At 42.2% G+C, this 21,306-nt stretch overlaps 1 protein-coding gene across 5 annotated transcripts in view; it reads left to right on the top strand.

The window, feature by feature from the left end:
- fam184ab (family with sequence similarity 184 member Ab) overlaps positions 1–21,306 on the top strand; it is a 151,520-nt gene that overhangs the window by 26,887 nt on the left and 103,327 nt on the right. For all 5 annotated transcript variants that reach the window (XM_060850857.1, XM_060850850.1, XM_060850840.1 and 2 more), the window contains exon 2: positions 19,468–20,316. In XM_060850857.1, coding sequence (XP_060706840.1) covers positions 19,468–20,316 — 849 coding nt within the window. The remainder of the gene's footprint in view (positions 1–19,467; positions 20,317–21,306) is intronic.

Below are 21,306 nucleotides of genomic sequence, written 5' to 3'. Positions count from 1 at the left end.
CTAATTGAACAAGTGAGTGATTCCACAAGTAGGTGGAGAAAAGGCCAGGAAGAAGTTGAGGAGCTGGAGGACAGAATACAAGAGTTACAGCAGGGAATGTTACACCAGAACAATGTAAAATACTGCAGCCACTGCAACAGAATAGGAAACATAGAAGCAGTATGCTGGGAAAAGCATGGGGCACCTCTAAGCACACCCGGAAGAGCGGGAATCCCAAGGTCAACAGTTGACAACCAGCTGCCCCCATTCATGAGGGTAAGGGAGAGGGGCGAATTTACGTACCCGCAGTAATTGGAGGGCGGAAATGTAAAATGCTAGTAGACACAGGAGCGGTTATATCCATCACGAACTACCCCTTACCCCACACCAATAAAATGACTCACTTAACTGGAGTAGCTTACCTAAGCGAAATTACCCTCATAGAAATAAATAATATTTATATATCCCCATGAAATTCTATGTATGCCAAAATAACAAGGGCACCATAATGGGTAATGATCTCATGAGAGAATAGAATGTTCTAATCGATTGTGCAAAAGGGAAATTGATTTGGCACAGATAGGGCAGTCAAAAAACTGAGATTGGGAAATTTTGAAATCACCTTGAAACTATTAAAGTGGCTGAAAAATGTGTTGCTGGAAAAGCATCCAAGGAGCAGGAGAATTGACATTTAGGGCATAACCCCTTCAAGAATGAGGAGGGTGTGCCTCCAGGCATCGTGTTGCCATGGTCTGGTGATGGAGGAGGCCAAGGACCTCCCCCTCCCACTCTGCCAAGGACATGCAGGTCCTTGGACACCTCCTTCGTCAGACCATGGCAACACGACGCTTGGAGGAAGAGTGCCTCACCTTCCCCCTAGGAACCCTCCAACCACAAGGGATGAATGCAGATTTCTCTAGCTTCCTCATTTCTCCATCTCCCACCTTATCTCAGTTCCAACCCTCGGTCTCAGCACCTCCTTCTTGACCTGCAATCATCTTGTCCCCACCCCCCTCTCCGGCCTATCACCCTCACCTTAACCTCCTTCCACCTATCGCATTCCCAACGCCCCTCCCCCAAGCCCCTCCTCCCTACCTTTTATCTTAGCCTGCTTGGCACACCCTCCTCATTCCTGAAGAAGGGCTTATGCCCGAAACATCGATTCTCCTGCTCCTCGGATGTTGCCTGACCTGCTGCGCTTTTCCAGCAACACATTTTTCAGCTCTGATCTCCAGCATCTGCAGTCCTCACTTTCCACTATTAAAGTGGCGACAGCCACCAGTAGGGACTGGAACCTTGAAAAGGGGAGATTTGGAACTATCTGCGCCTCCATCCCAAGATGCATGGGCAGAAACAAAGTTAGACACAGGTCTCGAAAACGTAGACCTGTTAAAGGTTCCCGGACCGGAGCATAAGCCCCACCAGCAATACCCAATAAAACCCAAAGCAGAAAAAACAGTTGTGGAGATAGTGAAAGGACTAGTGAGACAGGAAATCCTGAATGCAACCACAAGTACCAACCAATTCCCTGAAGTGGCCAGTAATAAAACCTGCTGGGAGCCATAGGCTCACCACTGATTATACAGGACTAACTAAGGTCACTCCCAATTGCACCCCATGGTAGCAGACCCTTCCAGCATTTTAAACAGCTTGGCCCCCAAACGCAAGATTCTTACTGTTTTAGACATAGCCAACGCATTCCGGTCTATCTCGTTACACCCTGAGTCCCAGAATAAATTAGTAGCTAGGGATTCGGGAGAAAACCCAGCTGAGGGAATTCTAGACACACAAACTGCACAACTATGGGGATGTAAATGGGGTTGAAAATTGGGGAGAGTAAAGGATATCGTCTCCCTCCCTAACACAGCCGAGGAGACCCTTTTTGTGGACTGGCCACAAAAATATGTAGTAGGGTCGCCCCGAACAGGATGGACTTTGTTAAATGATAAATTAGAAACAGTTATGTCCGGGAGGATTGATGGAAGTCAATCCGCACAGGTAGCAGAACTGGTAGCGCTCACCGAAGCACTTGAACCAGCAAAAGGAAAAATCGTGAATATATATACAGACAGTCAACATGCTTTTGGTGTAGTCAATGACTATATGGTAGTATAGGTTAGAAGAGGGTTCACCACTGCAGGGGGAGCCCCGATCACACACCAATCAAGAATTCAGGCACTATTTTGTGCCAGTGAACAGCCGAAAGAGGCCGCAGTAATTTTTTAAAAACCCATCCGAAGGAGCCAGCAAAAGAGAGTCCAGATGGGCTAAACTTCAAAAGAAACCAGGCAGCAGACCGAGTAGCTCAGAAAGCCCTAGAACAAGTAGCCATTGACAAGGCTGCAAGAGCCACTATTGAATTAGCAAAACACGCTATCTAAATTCAGTAGCTACAGGAAGACACCCTGCAGGAAGGGAGAGAGCAATGGAAACTGCCAGGGGCATTCAAAGGGGAGGATGGTGCTTGGAAGCAAGCAGACAAGGTGATAGCACCAGCATTCATACAGAACACATTGCTTGAACTGCACCACGGGGTCTCCCATACAGGTAGAGAGGCCATGACAGCAAGCCTAGAGAGAGAGTGGTGATGGAAGGGAATGGGAAGAGACGTGGCCAAGTACTGCAGCAGATGTGATGGTCATCCCGGGGGGAGTACCAAAAACCCAACAGAACAAACCACACAGAAGCATGACGAAAACGAAGACTTTGATAACTTTATTTTGACTGCAAAATGTATATACCTGTTTGTATTTCACTGTTTAAGTGTTGGGAGCATGTCAGAATTTCAAGGTAACCTCTTCTATAAAACTCACCAAAGTTTGCTTGGGAACCGAACTGTCTGCTACCCACTGGTGCAATCAGTAGAATCCCTATTTGTGGTTACCCTGGTGTGGACCCCTCATGACCTCTATACATTAGACACCTTAGGAGTGCTGTGTAAGTGGCAGATAGGGAAATGCAAACGGGGACTCCAGGGTAGATGTGTGCAGCTGGGCAGGACCACCGGCCCATGGGTCTGGGTTCTCCGGCCTAGTGAAGGGAAGACTCATTTAAAACCTGGTAATTACCCACTGTGTTTCACAGGGCAGGGATGGGGATGAGTTTGTGCCTTAATTCCCAAAAATGACTCACGTGTCCGGACACAGTGCACTTACCAGAACCGTACAGTCACCAGGGGACTGCTTACTTGCAGCGAGCAGGCATGCTTGAATGTGACTGCGGGCCGACAATTTATATGTGATCAGTGCAATGATATCAGCTCTGCCACATGGACGTATCCGTTTGATATTTACCAACTGTGGGGGGCACCAGGGGGATCGGGCGACATGGGTGGACAGACAGATAGACGAAGGACAGGACAATGCATGGGACTTATGCGACAGACACCCCAGAACTCCCAAGTCTGTTCACAGTAGGGACATTTGCATCCCTTAATGTACCGTGCCTAGCAGGGGACATGTTCAGAGAAGGAGAGTGACCCGCTCCATCAGTCAGAAGTTCTGTGCTGACTGGCAGGTCCCCACCACTTTGCGGTCATCATTGGGATCTCTATCTTTGAGGGGTGCAGCAGGGTTCATCAGCGCTAAAAACTGAAATTACCTTGCATATGGCCTGACTATCTTAGGCAATAATACCTAAAAAGCATGGAATAAATTAATATAGAACTGGCTGAACTCAGACTACACACAGCAGACGTGTTGCGCAGTGAATTGTCAATTAGCTCAGCAAGGGGGAGTTTGAACAATTATTGGTGACAGTTGTATCACCGATGTTATGGATGCTTCCTATAACATTACAGAAGCCATCAAGAATATCCAAGACCAGCTAGATAATTTTTGATAGGGAACCACGATTACCGATAGCTGGCTACATTGGTTGATTGGTAAATCTTGGGGACCCTATTTGGCACACGGGCAAGTTCTCCTCATTGCACTCATGCTGGTATTCTGTGAGAGCCTCTGGTGTTTAAAGCTCTGCGGAGGAGGGGCTCCTAGAGATGACCTACCTCTACATGTAAATTGGGTGCTGTGCGGGAGACCTCCGCAGTCACCTTGGCCACAAGTGGGAGATGACACTAGGCACACGGACACACAAGATGGCTGCTGAGTCATTTATTGGCCACTTGACACACAAGATGACCACTGGACCACAACATGGAGAGAGACAGCAGAGCAAACACAGACACTGCCTGGGGCCATCAGGATGGCAGCACAATGCGCTCACAACGCAGTTGATTAGTTTAAGGTATGTGGGAGAACAGAATACATATGAGTAGTGTATACTGCCCATTGAAATGTCTGGGTCAGCCAACACCTTTGATAGAAATGCAAAAGGTCTGATACGGACCCCATGGAGAGTGATAATAGCCAGAGCTGCAGTAATCATCCTTCTTAGGTGAAGAGGTAACAAAGAAAGTTGATGAAGGCAGAGGGGTGGATGTTGTCGAAATGGACTTTCACAAGGCAATATTCAAGATTCCGATGGTAGACTGATTAGCAAGTTTAGATCATATGAATCCAAGGGTAACTAGCCAATTAGATCAAAATTGTTTCCTACCTTCAAGACAATGTGGTGGTAGAGAATTATTTTTCAGACTGGAGGCCAGTAACCAGTGGTGTGCTGCAGGGATCAATACTGGGTCCACTGCTTTTTGTCATTTATGTAAATAATTTGGATGTATGTATAGGTTAGTAATTTTGCAGATGAGACCAAGTTTGGTGGTGTGGTGGACAGTGACAAAGGTGGTCTCAGAGTACAATCGGATCTTGGTCAGATAGGCCAGTGAGCCTGGCAGTGACAGACAGAATAAAAACCAAAAGGTGTGCAGATGCTGTAAATCAGAAACAAAAACAAAAATTGCTGGAAAGCTCAGCAGGTCAGGTAGCATTTGTGGAGAGAAATCAGAGTTTCGCGTTTAGTGACCCTTCCTGACAACTGAAATTAGCAGGAAAATGTCAGTTTATATGCAGGTGGTGGAGGTGGGGAGTGGGTGGGAGATAAATACTAAATGATAGGTAGGAATGGAATCCAGAAAGAGAAAAGAACAGTTGGACAGACAAAGGAGTGAATAACAATTTGGCTAGGAGGGTGAACAACTGTTAATGGGGACTACTAATCGCTTACAATGTGTGTGTTTAATAGCAGACTATGTGATAACAAGAGCTGAAAATGTGTTGCTGGTTAAAGTGCAGCAGGTCAGGCAGCATCCAAGGAACAGGAAATTCGACGTTTCAGGCACAAGCCCTTCATCAGGATGTGATGACAAGGCCTGGTGTGTTGGAATTGGAGTAAGGACGTGGGAGTGCTCAAGCCCAAAGTTCACTCAATTGTGGGGTGGCACAGTAGCGCTGCTGCCTCACAGCACCAGAGACCCGGGTTCGATTCCTGCCTCGGGCAACTACTTGTGTGGAGTTTGCACATTCTCCCTGTGTCTGCATGGGTTTCCTCCAGGTGTTCTGGTTTCCTCCCACAATCAAAAGATGTGCAGGTTAAGTGAGTTGGCTATGTTAAGTTGCCCATAATGTAGTTTATTATCTGGGATAAAGATAAGCTAGGGGAATGGGTCTGGGTGGGTTTCTCTTCAGAGGGTTGGTGTGAATTTGTTGGACTGAAAGGTCTCTTTCCACACTGAAGGAATTCTAATTCTTAAAAAATTCTTATTGAATTCAGTATTGAATCCAGAAGGCTGCAGGGCCCCCAAGTGGAGAATTAAGTGCTGCTCTTCCAGCATGCACTGCAGCAAGCTTGAGACAGAGATGTTTGCCAGGGAACAAGGTGTTTTGAAGTGACAGGCAACTGGAAGCTCAGGGTCTTTTTTTGCGGACAGAACATAGACTGGGTCCAACTTTGCAGACACCTATGTTCTGTTTCCCTAGTGTAGATGAGACCACGTGAGTAGTGAATGCAATAGATTAGTTTGAGTGAAGTGCAGGTAAAATGCTGCCTCACCTAGATGTGTGGAGGCCCTTGGATATTGAGGAGGGAAGTCATCTATGGAAAGATTTTACTCCTCCTGTGCCTCCAGGGGCCGGTGCTGTGGACATGGGGAGAGAATGTTGGGCATGAATGAAGAGTGGATCAGAGTGTCCCTGAGGAAACCTGACAAGGTAGGGCAGGGGAACATGTGATTGGTAGTGGCATCTCGCTGGAGGTGGTTGAAGTGGCCACTAAGATCCTCTGGATGTGGCTGCTGGCGGAATGGTAGGTAAGGACAAGGGGAACCCTTTCAATGTTGTGGGAGGAAAGAGAGGGGTGAGAGCTGAAGTGTGCGAGATGGATTGGACCTAGCTGAGGGCCCTGTCAACAATGGTGCTTGAGAATCCTCAGTTGAGGGAGAGGTGGATATTTTAGAAACTCCCTTATTAAAATTGGCATCATTGCAATAGATGCAACATAGACAGAGGAACTGAGAGAAAGATTTCAGTCAATACAGGAACCAGGGTATAAGGATGTATGGTCAAGGGAACTGTGGGAGTCGGTGGGTTTATAAGTGGATGTTGGTGGCCAGCCTATCCTCAGAAATGGGAACATAGATGTTGAGGAAAGGAAAGGAGGAGTTAGAGATGGACCACATAAAAGTGAGGGCAGGTTGGAAAATGGACACGAAATCAATAAACTTTTCTAATTCTGGACATGGGAGGGAAGCAGTACTGGTGATAGCATTAATATACTGGGGAAAGGGTTGTGGGTGAGGGCCGGAATAGGACCAGAACAAAAAATGTTCCACATAGAGACAGACATAACTGGAGCCCATGCAGGTACCCAGGGCCAGCCCTTTGACCTAAAAACAAACTTGATTGAGTTTTTTGAAGAAGTAACAAAGAGGATTGATGAGGGCAGAGTGGTAGATGTGATCTATGGACTTGAGTAAGGCGTTCGACAAGGTTCCCCATGGGAAACTGGTTAGTACAGTTTGATCTCATGGAATACAGGGAGACCTATCCATTTGGATAAAGAACTAGCTCAAAGTTGGAAGACGGAGGGTGATGGTAGAGGGTTGTTTTTCAGATTGGAGGACTGTGACCAGTGGAGTGCCACAAGGATCGGTTCTGGGGACTTTTTGTCATTTATACAAATGATTTGGATTTGATCATAAGAGGTATAGTTAGTAAGTTTGCAGATGACAAAATTGGAGGTGTAGTGGACAGCAACGGGATCTTGATCAGATGGGCCAATGGGCTGAGAAGTGGCTGATGGGGTTTAATTCAGTTAAATGTGAGGTGCTGCATTTTGGGAAAGCAAGTCTTAGCAGGACTTATACACTTAATGGTAAGGTCCTAGGGAGCGTTGCTGAACAAAGAGACCTTGGAGTGCAGGTTCATAGCTCCTTGAAAGTGGAGTCGCAGGTAGATAGGATCGTGAAGAAGGTGTTTGGTGTGGTTTCCTTTATTGACAACAGGAGTTGGGAGGTCATGTTGCAGCTGTACAGGACATTGGTTAGGCCACAGTTGGAATATTGCATGCAATTCTGATCTCTTTTCTATCGGAACGAAGTTGTGAAACTTGAGAGGGTTTAGAAAAGATATACAAGGATGTTGCGAAGATTGGAGGATTTGAGCTATAAGGAGAGGCTGAACAGGCAGGGGCTGTTTTCCCTCAAGAGCGTCAGAGTCTGAGGGGGTGACCTTATAGAAAATTATAAGGGGCATGGATAGGATAAATAGACAAAGTCTTTCTCCTTGGGTGCGAACTAGCGGGGCATAGGTTTAGGGTGAGGGGAGAAAGATATAAAAGTGACCTACGGGGAAACTTTTTCACGCAAGAGTGTGGTACGTGTATGGAATGAGCTGCCAGAGGAAGTGGTGGAGGCTGGTACAATTGCAACATTTAAAAGGCATTTGGATGGGTATATGAATAAGAAGGGTTTGGAGGGATATGAGCCGGGTGCTGACAGGTGGGACTAGATTGGGTTGGGATATCTGATTGGCATGGATGAGTTGGACCGAAGGGTCTGTTTCTATGCTGTACATTTCTATGACTCTATGACTAATTTGTTCAGAGTAGCAGATGGAGTTTAATTTAGATAAATGTGAGGTGTTGCATTTTGATAAGGAAAACCAGGGCAGGGCAGGACTTATACAATTAATGGTAAGGTCCTGGGGAGTGTGGCTGACCAGAGACCTAGGGGTGCAGTTCATTTACTTGAAAGTTGATTGCAGGTAAACAGGGTGGTGAAGATGATGTTGGAAAAGCTTGCTGCCTTTGATCAGTGCATTGAGTATAGGAGTTGAGACATCATGTTGCAGTTTTAGAATATTGCATTCATTTCTGGCCTCCCTGCTATAGGAAGGATGTTGTTAAACTTGAAAAGGTTCAGAGAAGAATTATGAGAATGTTGCTGGGACTGGAAGGTTTGAGATATTGTGAGAGGCTGAATAGGCTGGGGCTTTTCTCCCTGAAACATCTGAGGCTGACGGGTGGCCTTATAAAGGTTTGCAAAATCATGAGGGGCATGGATAGGGTGAATAGCCAAGGTCTTTTACCCAAGGTAGGGGAATCTAAAGACATTCGAGGACATGGGTTTAAGGTGACGGGCCAAGATTTAAATGTGACTTGAGAGGCAACGTTTTCACAAGGAGGGTGGTGCACCTATGGAAAGAGCTATCAGAAGAGCTTGTAGTGGACAGGTTTGTTTGAAATCATAGGCTTTCGAACCTTAGCCCTTTGTCAGGTGAAGTGAGAGAGAAGCATGCAGACACAAAATTTATAGACAGAAAATTCAAAGGATCGTACAAATGGTGTGAGTGGAGTGAGGCATAATAAGTCTCTGCAAGTGATCAAAAGTATCAGATGGTGTGAGTATAATGGGTCACTTTCCAAATAAACTTATTGGACTATAACCTGGTATCCTGTGATTTCTGACTTTGTATAACTCCATGACTCTATGTATTTTGGCAGGAGTTGTTTTTCAGCCATAAAACTGTAGTGCATTGTCAGAAAATCATCAATGCACATACATGGATTATATATAGTAATAATGGGGTCTTTGTGTTTACACCATTTTTATTAAAATTATTAGTGCTAATGATGTGGAAGATGAATACCTTGAGTGTGTACCGGATGGGTTTTTAGATCATTGAATTGTTGAACCAACTGGGGATTGTGCTGTTTTGAGTTTAGCATTATGACATGAGCAAAGGCTACTTATAATCTTGCTGGAAAGGAACCAGGAAGAAATCATGATCACTACAGGACAGAATTTCACAGTAGGTTCTGAAATTAGGGTCGTAAGTCTGAACAAAGAAGGAGGCGAAGCTGTGAGGGGCAAATTGGGTTTTGTTCATTGGGAAAATGAATGAAAAGATTTGATCATAAATACGTAAGAACTATTTTGAAAGGTTTTACATGGTCTACAATATATGCCACACCCAACAGGAAAGGTAAATCAACTGTGTCAAACAAAAGATGTTAAAAATTGCACAAGATCAGAGCAAGTGGCTATAAAGTTGTCAGAATGAATGGTCAAGGCTGAGGAATGGGATTTGGAACCCAGAATAGGTTAACAAAGAAACTGATAAAGAGGAAAAGAAAATACTAATGTCTACCAGCAAGCAGCATAAAGGCAGGATGTAAAAGTTTCTTTAGGTGCTTGAAAAAGCAAAAATTTGCAAGGACAAATGAGTCCAAAAGAAATGAAAACAGAAAAATGTATAATGGAGAATAGGAAATGGCAGACAGACTAAGCATGTACTTTGTCTGTCTTAACAGAGCAAGATACAGAAAATCCAGCAAAGATAATAATTAAATAAGGGCTTATGAATATGAAGGACTGAAATAAATAATACTCTTGGATAATATGTGAACTTAATTGAATTTAAGTTCCCCTCGATTAAATGAGCTATATCCCAAATATTGAAGAATGTGACTTTGGAGATAGTGGATGTATTATTTTTAACATTATATAGATTTTTGAAAGGTTCCTGCAGACTGAAATCTAGCAAATGGGATGGACTCATACAACACGGAAACCGACCCATTAGTCCAACCAGTCCATGCTGACCATAATCCCAAACTGAACCAGTTCCATCTGCCTGTGCTCGCCCCTTATCCTTTTAAACATTTCTTATTCATGTACTTATCCAAATGTCTTTTAAATGTTGTAACTGTACCTACATCCACCACTTCCTCTATGTTCATTCCACACATGAACCACTCTATTTAAAAAAAAATGCCCCTCATGTCTTTTTCAATTATTTCTGCTCTCACTTTAAAATATGCTCCCAGTCTTGAAATTCCCCACCTTAGGGAAAAGCCACTGCCATTTACCTTATCTGTACTCTTCATGATTTTATAAACCTCTATAAGGTCAACCCTCATCCCCTTACTCACCAGTAGGGAAAAAAAAGCCTATCCCAGCCTCTCCCTTTATTACTCAAAACTTCAATTCCTGGCAACATCATGGAAAATCTTTTCTGCACCCTCTGCAGCTTCCTGTAACAGGATGACCAGAATTGTACACAATACTCCAGAAGAAGTCTGATCAACATTCTGTACAACCTCAACATAACATCTGTTATGAAGTTGATGGTGTATACTGTGCCTTTGAGAGAGTGTGAAAACCGGAAAGCACCTGTCATGTGACAGACTTGCAGTCATAGAATGTGTTGGAAAATTGAAAGATGTAACATTTTAGCTGTAACCTGAGTTGTTGTCACAGCCGTATGAATTTAACCAGTTAAAATTATGTCCCAGGATACTAAAACCCAATTGAATTTGAATTTTACTGTTTTTACAACAATGAACCAATTACATGATTCAGTGTTTGGGGGACTAAAAAAAGCAGGCAGTTTGGACAATTCGACGGAAAGAGTACCACCTGCCATTGTCAGACAGACTGCCCGAAAACAAACTCTATCAAAGATACCTTTTTCATATGAAAAATCTGTGGAGCAGAAGACTGAAGACAACCCAGAAAGATCTACAAACAGAGGAAGATCGACACTGGAGACAATAGTCGCTATCTGGTTTGGAAATTGAGTTGCTGTAAATTTAATAGGGACTTTATTGGATCAGTATATTGTCATAGAGTGACAGGTAGGTAACAGATCTTTAAGAGAAAGGAGGCTTAGAGTTGTAAATAGTTGTTTAATGTACACTTTAGAGTTCAAGAATAAAATTGATATTTTTTGTTAAATAGTGGAATTTAAGTAGTTCTCTGTCACTTGTACTTTAACAGATTACGAGACAGGTTGAACTTTTCTGTGTTGGTTTAGTTTAGTTTAAGTATGTTTGGTTTAATTAGCAGAAGGATTTACCGCTGTATTGTAACACGTCCCAATTCCTATACTCAAAGGTCTGAGCAATGAAGGCAAGCATATTAAACACCTTTATAACCATCTGTCTACATGTGATGTAAACTTCAAAGAATTATGTACTTAGTGAGTTTTGAGAAGATTTTTAGCTCAGGTTGAGGTTCTAGATATAGGTTTGCTGGAAGGTTCGTTTTCAGATGTTTCGTCACCATACTAGGTAACATCATCAGTGAGACTCCGAATGAAGCACTGGTGGTATGGCCCACTTTTTATTTGTGTGTTTAGGTTTCCTTGGGTTGGTGATGTCATTTCTTGTTGTGACATTATTTCCTGCAGTGATGTCATTTCCAGTTAGGAAGTGGCATCACCACAGGAAATGATTTCAGTGCTGGAAATGACATCACTGACCTAAACGCATAAATAGAAAGCAGGCCGTACCACTGGAGGCTCGCTGATGATGTTACCTAGTATGGTGACAAAACGTCTGAAAACAAACCTTCCAGCTCAGTGAGCAAACCTACATCCAAATTATGTATTTGAACCCCAAGGTCTCTCTGTTCTACAACACTCCCCAAAAGTAACTTTTCATTGTGTCCTTATTTGTTTTACCAAAATGCACTACCTCTCATTTATTCAAATAAAATTCACATCCGTCACTCCTCAGTCCATTAATCCAATTAATCTCTGTAATCTTAGATAACCTTCTTCACTGTCTACCATATCACTAAGTTTGGTGTTATCTAGAAACTTACTAACCATGCCTCTTATATTCTCATCCAAATTGGTAATGTAAATAACAATCAAAATTGGATCCAATACCAATCCCACTGGAGTTATATGCTACTGGCAATATATAAGAAGGAGGGAGGCTTTGGTGAGAGCAGCCATTTTGGAGAGGGACTGTGAGGTCAAAGTGCTGCTGTTTGAGGTCAAAGTAGAGGATTTGGTCAGTGATGGGCTTTGGTGAGGAGGGTGAGCAGCATTAATCCATTAGTTTCTCGAGGGGTAGTAATGGTAGTTAGTGGAGTGGTATGCTCCTCCTATGAGATCAGGGAGAAACCTTATATCCCTGATAACTATGTTTGCAGTAAGAGTGTCCACATAGATTCACTAAGGAGCATACAGGAGTACAAGGTTTTATAGCTAGGAGTTTCATGGATATGGTCACACAAAAGGATCAGACAGATAGATGAGTGCGTGCCACGTGGGTTGGCAAGCAGTGCAAGAGTCCCCTGTGGCTGTTCCCATTTCAAACAACAGTTCTGGATACTGTTGGTGAGGCAATGGCCACTTAGGAAACAAATGGGCTCTGTTGTACAGGGAGAAGTGTGAAGTGTAGGTGAGCGGTAGCGATAGGGAGCACTATAGTTAGAGGCACAGATAGGTGTTTCTCTGGCCAAGAGCAAGTATATTATTTCCCTGGTGCCAAGTTGTGGCTCATATTGGTATTAGTGACCTAGGCAGGAAGAGGGTTGAGGTCCTGCAAAGGGAAAGTTGAAAAACAGGACCTCAAGGGTTGTAATCTTGGGATTATTCCCTGTGCCATGTACTAGAAATAGGAAGATAATGCAGTTGAATATGTAGCTAAAGAGGGAGGTGTAGGAGGAGGGCCTCAGATATTTGGATCATTGGGATCTCTTCCAGGGCAGGAGGATATAAGAAGGATGGGTTGCACCTAAACTGGGTGGGCACCAATGTTTTTGCAAGGAGGTTTTCTAATGCCATTCAAAGGCATTTAGACTAGTGTGACAAGGGAAGTGGGAATCAGTGCAGTAGATCATGGATATGGATGTGGAGTGATTGAGGAGAAGTTAGACGTTAAGTCAAGTTAGTCTAATGGGAAGAACTGGCAGGACTGGATTAATGAGCATGGCACGATTGACAGATTGAAGTGCATTTATTTTAATGCAAGGAGTATAACAGATAAAGCGGATGACCTTAGAGCCTGGATTATGATGTGGTAGCCATCCCAGAAATTTGATTGAGAAGGGCAGAACTGGCAGTTCAGTGTTCCAGGGTTTAGATGTTTCAGGCATAGATGGAAATAAAGGGGATGGAGTAGTCGCATTACAGCTTAAGGAGAATGATACCGCTACACAGAGAGAGGACATCTTGGAGGGCTAACCCATTGAGGCCATATGGGTAGAACCCAGGAATAATAAAGGTGCAATCACTATGATTGGGTTATATTACAGGCCTTCCAATAACCAGCGGGCGATAGAATAACAGATATGTAGGCAGATAATGGAAAGATGTAAAAGCAGCATGGTTGGTGTAGGTGATTTTAACTTACTTGATAATTCACTGGGACTTCTGTAGAGCCATGAATTTAGATGGGGCATAATTTATTGGGTGTATCCAGGAGGGTTTCTCGAAGGGGCTTTACGTTTACCTTGTATTGGGGAATTAACCTAGCCAGGTGATTGAAGTTTCAGTGGGGGAGCATTTTGGGAACAGTAATCAGAAGTCCACAAGTTTTAAGATAGCTGTGGATGAGAATAAGACTGGTTCTCAAGTGAAGCTGCTAAATTGGGGGAAGGCTATTTGCAACAGTATTAGGGTGGAACTGGAGAAATTAGATTAGGGTGGCCATTTGAGGGTAAATCCACTTCTGATGTGGGATTTTTTAATAAAAAAAAGGCCGGTTGATCAGAATTCAGGACCAGCATGATCTTGTGAGGATGAAAGATGAGATTGGCAAGATTCCAGAAACCTAGACGACGAGAAATATTGAAAGTTTAGTTAAAAAAGAGGTTTAGGAAACTGAAATCGGACAAGGCCCTTGAGGAATACAAAAGAAGCAGGAAAGCACTAAACCCAAAAACTAGAGGGCTAATATGGGCCATGAAATGTCCTTGGAATTAGGATTAAGGGGGATCTCAGAGCATTTTATCTGTTAATTAGGAACAAGAGGGTATCTAGGGAATGGGTAGGTTCACTTAAGTATAAAGGAAGGAATTTATGCTAGGAACCAGTGAATGGTGGACCAGTGGGAGGACTTCATATTTGTATTCACCAAGAAGGAGGGCATGGATAATGGTAAGATTATGGAGGGGCATGTTGATATTCTAGGGTATGCTGATATTAAGAGGGTGCAACTGTTGGGTGTCTTGAAAAGCAATAAAGTAGATAGGTTCCCAGAGCCTAATGGGATCCATCCCCAGTACTAAGCGAAGCAGGAGAGGAGGTTGCTAGTACCTTTGTCTTTGTATCCTCTTTAGCAACAGTCAAGGCTTGAGAAGAAAGGGCAGGACTTATACGCTTGATGGTAATGTCCTGGGGAGTGTTGCTAAACAAAGAGACCTTGGAGTGCAGGTTCATAGTTCCTTGAAAATGGAGTTGCAGGTAGATAGGATAGTGGAGAAGGCATTTGGTCTGCTTGCCTTTATGGGTCAGAGCATTGAGTATCGGAGTTGGGAGGTCATGTTGTAGCTGTACAGGACATTGGTTAGGCCTCTTTTGGAATATTGTGCTCAATTCTGGTTTCCCTCCTATATGAAGGATGTTGTGAAACTTGAAAGGGTTTAGAAAAAGTTCCAGAGTTGTAGGGTTTGAGCTTTAGGGTGATGCTGAATAGGCTGGGGCTGTTTTTCCTGGAGCTTTGGAGGCTGAGGGGTGACTTTGTAGAGGTTTATAAAATCATGATGGGAACGGATAGGGTAAATAAGCAAAGTCTTTTTCTTGGGGTGGGACAATCCAAGAGTAGAAGGTTTAAGGTGAGAGGGGAAAGATTTAAAAAGGACCTGAGGGGCAACTTTTTATGCAGAGGATGGTGCATGTATGGAATGAGCTGCCAGAGGAAGTGGTGGAGGCTGGGACAATTACAACATTTAAATGACATCTGGAGGGTATATGAATAGGAAGAGTTTGGAGGAATATGGGCCGGTTGCTAGAATAATTTAGGTTATCTGATCATATGAACAAGTTGGACTGAAGGGTCTGTTTCCATGCTGTACATCTCAATGATTGGATGACTCTAAGACTGGAGAACAACCAGTGTTGTTCCTTTGTTTAAGAAAGACAGCAGGAATAATTCAATAAATTATAGGCTGGTGAGTCTTACTGTAGTGGTTCTGTTCGCCGAGCTGGAAGTTTTTGTTGCAAACGTTTCGTCCCCTGGCTAGGAGACATCATCAGTGCTGTGGAGCCTCCTGCGAAGCGCTTCTTTGATGTTTCTTCCGGCATTTATAGTGGTCTGTCCTTGCCTGTCTGACAGACACATCGACTTGGACCCAATATACCAATCACTACAGTGGACAGCTGAAACTGACACCCGGAAGCGGCAAGGACAGACCACTATAAATGCCGGAAGAAACATCAAAGAAGCGCTTCGCAGGAGGCTCCACAGCACTGATGATGTCTCCTAGCCAGGGGACGAAACGTTTGCAACAAAAACTTCCAGCTCGGCGAACAGAACCACTACAACAAGCACCCGAGCTACAAATCTTCGCACAAACTTTGGTGAGTCTTGCATCAGGAGTAGGCAAATTATTGATGAAGATTCTGAGAGTCAGGATTACTTGCATTTGGAAAATAATTTTTTTGCGATAGTTTTTTCCAGCCTATAGGCTCCAGCCTATTCATCATCACCCTATGGCTCAAACCCTACAACTCTGGAATTTTTTCTAAACCCTTTCAAGTTTCACAACATCCTTCCTGTAGGGAGCCCTTGTCTCAAATTTGATTGAGTTTTTTGAGGAAGTGACAAAGACAATTGATGAGGGTAGGACAGCAGATTTTGTTGGCATGGGCTTCACTAAAGCATTTGATAAGGTTGCTCATGGTAGCCTTGTCCAGAGATTAAGAAACATGGGATCCATGGTGAGTTGGTAAGTTGGATATAGAATTGCCTTGGTTGTTGTGGAGGCTGTTTTCTGACTTGAGAAGTCTGTATCAGTGGTGTTCTGCAAAGATCAGTGCTGACACCTCTGTTGTTCATAATGCAAATTTGGATGAAAATGGTCTGATCGTAAGTTTACGGATAACACAAAAATTTTTGAATTGTAGATAATAAAGAAATATCAAAGCAGGATATAAATCAATTGGAAAGTTAAGTGGAGAGATGGAGTTTAATCCAGACAGTTTGAGGTGATGCATTTGGGAGGTCAAATACAAGAGGAAAGTATATAGTAAGTGTCAGGACCCTTAAGATATTGATGTATGGAGAGACCTTGGGTGCAGGTCTGCAGGTCCTGATAGTCACAACATAAGTGGATAAGATGGTAAAGAAGACATGGCATGCTTGCCCACATTGGCATGTTGACAAACCATGCTGCAGTTTCAAAAAACTTCTAACTAGGCCATTTTTGGGTATTGTGCTCAGTTCTGATCACATTACCGGAAGGATATTTACTCTGTGGAGATGATGCACAGGTAGTTTACCAGTATGTTGCCTGGATTGGAGTCTATTGGCTGTGATTAGAGCTTGGACAAACTTGTTTGTTTTTGCTAGAGCTTCGGTGACTTGGGTGGGTGGGGGGAACCTGATAGCAGGATTTAAATTTTTGAGAGACAGAGGATGGATAGTGGAGTCATTTCCAAGAATGGAAATCCTAAATACTAGGAAACAAAGGCTTCAGGTGAGAGGGGGAAAATTTAAAGGAGGCCTGAGGCAAATTTTTACATTGAGAGTGGTATATGACTGGAACGTGCTATCGGGGGGGGGGGGGGGGGGGGGGGGGGGGGGGGTGGGGGGGGTTGAACATAGATGTGGTAGCAACATTTAAGAAGCATTTAAACATATAGGCAGGAATAAAGGGACACGGACCATGTGCAGGCAGATGGGAGATTTGTTTAGAAAAATATAATGATCATAGTGTCCTGAAGGGCCTGTTCCTATGCTTCTATTCCAGGCTCTGTGAGAGACAAAGTTAAGAGCAACTCACATTTTAGTTTGACAAGAGTTGGAGGGCAAGTGTTACAATCTGTATAAAGATATAACTAACACTTACAAAATAATTATACTGTTAGGCAGAGTCCAAGTGAATTTATGAAAGGGAAATCAAAATTGTTGGAGTTGTTTTGAGAATGTTACCACTGGCATTGATAGAAGAGAACCAATGGTTGTGGTTAGTTTATTAGAAAGCTTCTGATGAAGTCCCATGCAGGAGATTAGCAAACAAAATTGGGGCACATATAAATTGGATGGGATATACTATTATCAACTGAGATTCTGGTTAACAAACAGAAAACAAAAATGTAAGAATAAATGAGTCATTCTCACACGGCTGCTACTAGTTAGGTAACACAAATTTCAGGCTTTAGGCCAAGGTTATTCACAATTGATGGGTGAACAGAACTACTTCAGATTTTCTGATGACACAAACTAGGTGGTGATGTGAGTTATGAGGAGGATACAGGGAAGCTTCAAAGAGACATGGACAGGCAAAGTAAATGGCAAGAACGTGACAGGTGGAACATCACATAAATAAGCAAGTTATTCACTTGAAGAAAAGCTGAAAGGCAGAGGATTTCTTAAGTAGTGATGTCATAGAGTCATACAGCATGGAAACAGACACTTCCATCGGATCAGTCCATGCCAACTATAATCCCAAATTAAACTAGTCCTACCTGCCTGCTCCTGACTCATATCCTTCCAAACCTTTCCTATTTCTGTACTTATTCAAATGTCTTCTAAACATTGTAATTGTGCCCACATCCATCACTTCCTCAGGAAATTCATTCCACATACATACTGCCCTCTGCGTAAAATAAAATTTGACACTCGTGCCTTTTTTAAACCTCTATTCTCTCACCTTAAAAATGTGCTTCCTAGCCTTAAAATCCCCATCTTAGGGAAATAACACCTACCATTAACCATATCTATACCCCTCATGGTTTTAAAAACTTCCATAAGATCACCTTTCAATCTCCTATGCTCCTGTGAATAAAGATTGGAAGTGTTAATATCGAAATGGATTTAAAAACACTTGTTCGTGAGTCACTAAAAGCTAGTGGGTAGTTCAGCAATCAATAACCAAGACAGGTAGTTTGCTGACTTTCATAATGTTGTGGTTATTTCCAGTGATTGACCGTAGAATATTGAGTACAGGTTTTAATCATGTATTCAATCATATGCAGGGAAACAGTCCACTTTAGTCTCGCTAAAATGAAATCAATGCCAAATTTAAGAAATTCATCAATTAATACACTTTTTGTCATGTCTGTCAATTTCACTCAATTTTACAAGAAACAGACGTTTCCAATCCTCAGCACGTCTTGATTTACCTAGACAGGGGTTGCTTAATCTTAGCCTAGCCTGGTACTGTTTGCTTTAATCCTTTTCTGTTTATTCTATACCCCCACCTCTGTCTCCTAACCAATTAATCTATCATGCTTGCCAAGGTCTTTACATAAGGTTCCTACTGTTCATCTGGCAAAGTCTGCTCTCTTAATTTTACTGTGAACGTGGAATTTCCGATTTCACCCTTTTTGTCTAATTAACATATATAATTGTAAGGGGATTTGGGTACAGAAGTAAAGATACTTTGGTTTACTGCATCGAGCATATTATGTAGACCTTTTCTCCTTTATCTAAGCAAGGATGTATTTTCCATTGAGAGATTGCAAAAGAGATTTTCCAGACTAATCACTGGGATGGTGGGATTGTTTTATGAGGAGAGATTGAGGAAACTAGGCCTATATTCTCTTGAGTTTTGAAGAATGAGAGGCAATACAAATGAAACTTATGGTTTTTTTTACAAGGTGTAACAGGGTAGCTGTGGTAGGATGTTTCTTCAAGCTGGCAAGTCTTAGAACCTGAGAATACAATCTCAAAATAAAGGCATTTAAGGTTGAGACAAGAATATTCGTCAGTGAGGTTTGAGAATCTTTGGAACTTTCTGTACCATGAAGTTATGGATTGAATATGCTCAAGGCACAGATGGTTAGATTTCTGCATATTAGTGACATGAAGGGAGAAAGGGCTTAGAGCTACATGCTCAGTAATGACCCTCTAAAATGGCAGCGTGCACTCAAGGGGCCAAATTACCTATCTCTCCCAAGTTCCATGTTACTCTAAGAAACTGAAGGAAATTTTAAGTTCAGGGCTAAGATGGTTCTCTGCAAAACAGATCTTTTCTCCTATTCATGAAGGACAGTCGAGGTACAAATGTGACTTACATCACAATACAATGTTTCATCTAAGTCCTTACAAAGTAGCAAATCCTCTTGTGAAAACAATTCCATGATTCATCAATTAACCTTGTAAGTATAGTGTGTTTTATTGTTTTTACAGGTGATCTATGCCTTAAATACTAAAAATGATGAACATGAGACTGCTATCCAGGCACTCAAAGAGGCACATGAGGAAGAAATCCAACAAATCTTTGATGAAACAAAAGAGAAGATGCTTCGCTATAAGGATAAAATTGATGAAGAAACAGAACTACGGAAGAGAATTCAGTCTTTGGAAGAATCTCTGGAACAGCATGAACGGATGAAACAACAGGCACTTGCAGAATTTGAAGCCTATAAGCAGCAGGTAGAAGATGCACGGCTTGCTACAGAGACTCATCAGTTGCAAGATGTTGCGATTATGTCTAGGAATATCCAAGAAATTAAGGAAAACTTTGATGATAAGTTACAACACTTTATCCAGTTAGAAACCCAGTTTGGACCGAATAAACAACAAGCTGTGGAAGATCTGCAAGCAACTCACAAACTCGAGATCCAGAATCTGTTAAGGACACATCAAAATCAATATGAAACTTCAAGTAAACAACAGGAGAAGTTACAGCAGCTGCTCAAAGATGAGCTAATTGCTGCAAACAATAAAATTCAAGATTTTACACTTGAAAAGCAAAAGCTAATGGTAGAATTTGAAGCTAAATTGACCAAAGCTCAAGCCTTTCATGAGCATGAAATTGAAGCTTTAAAGTCTCAACATGCATCAGAAAATTTGCTTCAGTGGAAACAGAGGGAAACTCAGCTAAAGATGGAATTTCAAATCCAAGAGAATGATTTGAAAAAGGCATTTGATGAGCTGCAGACAGAATTGCAGCTCACTCAGGAGAATGCCAAAGAAATGAGGAACAAATGTGAACAGTTTCAAGAAGCATTAAACAAAGCAGAAGGCAATGTACAAGTAAGAATTTATATTAATGATTAATTTAAGCAGTATTTGCTCTTCACATGTTTTTACAAAGTACAACTGAAGATAAGAATGCGTATAACCCTAGCTAATGTCTGAATTAGTCACCATTTGAGAATTGAAGCTCGTTTTGTTTTATTTTATGCTGATATATCATGAGTAACTTCTACATATAAAACAGAAGTGCTGCCCACATTCAGATATCTTAGATAGTAAAATTAATATTGTGAATCATGGATTGTTTACATAAAGATACATTGAAGTATCTGTTAGACTTTTTCTTAAGTAAGGAAATCCTTCCAGAGAGTAAGATGTAACGGTTGGATAACTTTTACACGATGATGCAGTAAAGTCTTTGTGAATTGCTTTCAGAGAATCATTAGTTGTTTTTAAAACACTCCCCAGATAGCCCCAATAACTTGTTTAATTAAGTCATTGCAGTTTAGCACCAGTCATTCAGGCCCAAATACCTCAGCTTTAAATGTTCAGGCTGTAATAAGTTTGCTAATTTCACTGGCCTGTGGGCATCTTCCAGTAATACCTGGTTACTGCCATCCAAAGAATGATTGCAATATAATGTCTTAGGACATTGCAAATGGTGGGAAAAGTTATATAGGCCATTTCTTGGTATTTTGCAAAGATGAAACAAGTCCAGAACCATTTTACAATGGTAAACATGATCTCATTGCAGGATTTTCACTCGCATCCCTGATATCCTTCAGCCAAGCATGCAGCCCAGGTTTTCAATGATTAGGTCAACTGGGGAGAGCTGTTGACTACTTGATGGGCATTTTTATTTGATTCAAATCAAGTTTTTTGTGTGATCTGTTGTGTCAATTTCTTATTCTTTATTTTCACAAGATGAAGAATGAAATTTTGCCTTTGTTATTGTCATTTAAATGGTCTGTTTGACACTTTAGGGGGTTATAAAAACAGTAATTCTATTTCAAAAGATGATTTGTGAGTACTTTTTTAAACAGCCTG

The sequence above is a fragment of the Hemiscyllium ocellatum genome, chromosome 3, assembly GCF_020745735.1.
Source record: "Hemiscyllium ocellatum isolate sHemOce1 chromosome 3, sHemOce1.pat.X.cur, whole genome shotgun sequence".
Taxonomy (NCBI): Eukaryota; Metazoa; Chordata; class Chondrichthyes; order Orectolobiformes; family Hemiscylliidae; genus Hemiscyllium; species Hemiscyllium ocellatum.
The sequence above is the reverse complement of the archived record's forward strand: the minus strand, read 5'-3'. Positions and strand labels throughout refer to the sequence as shown.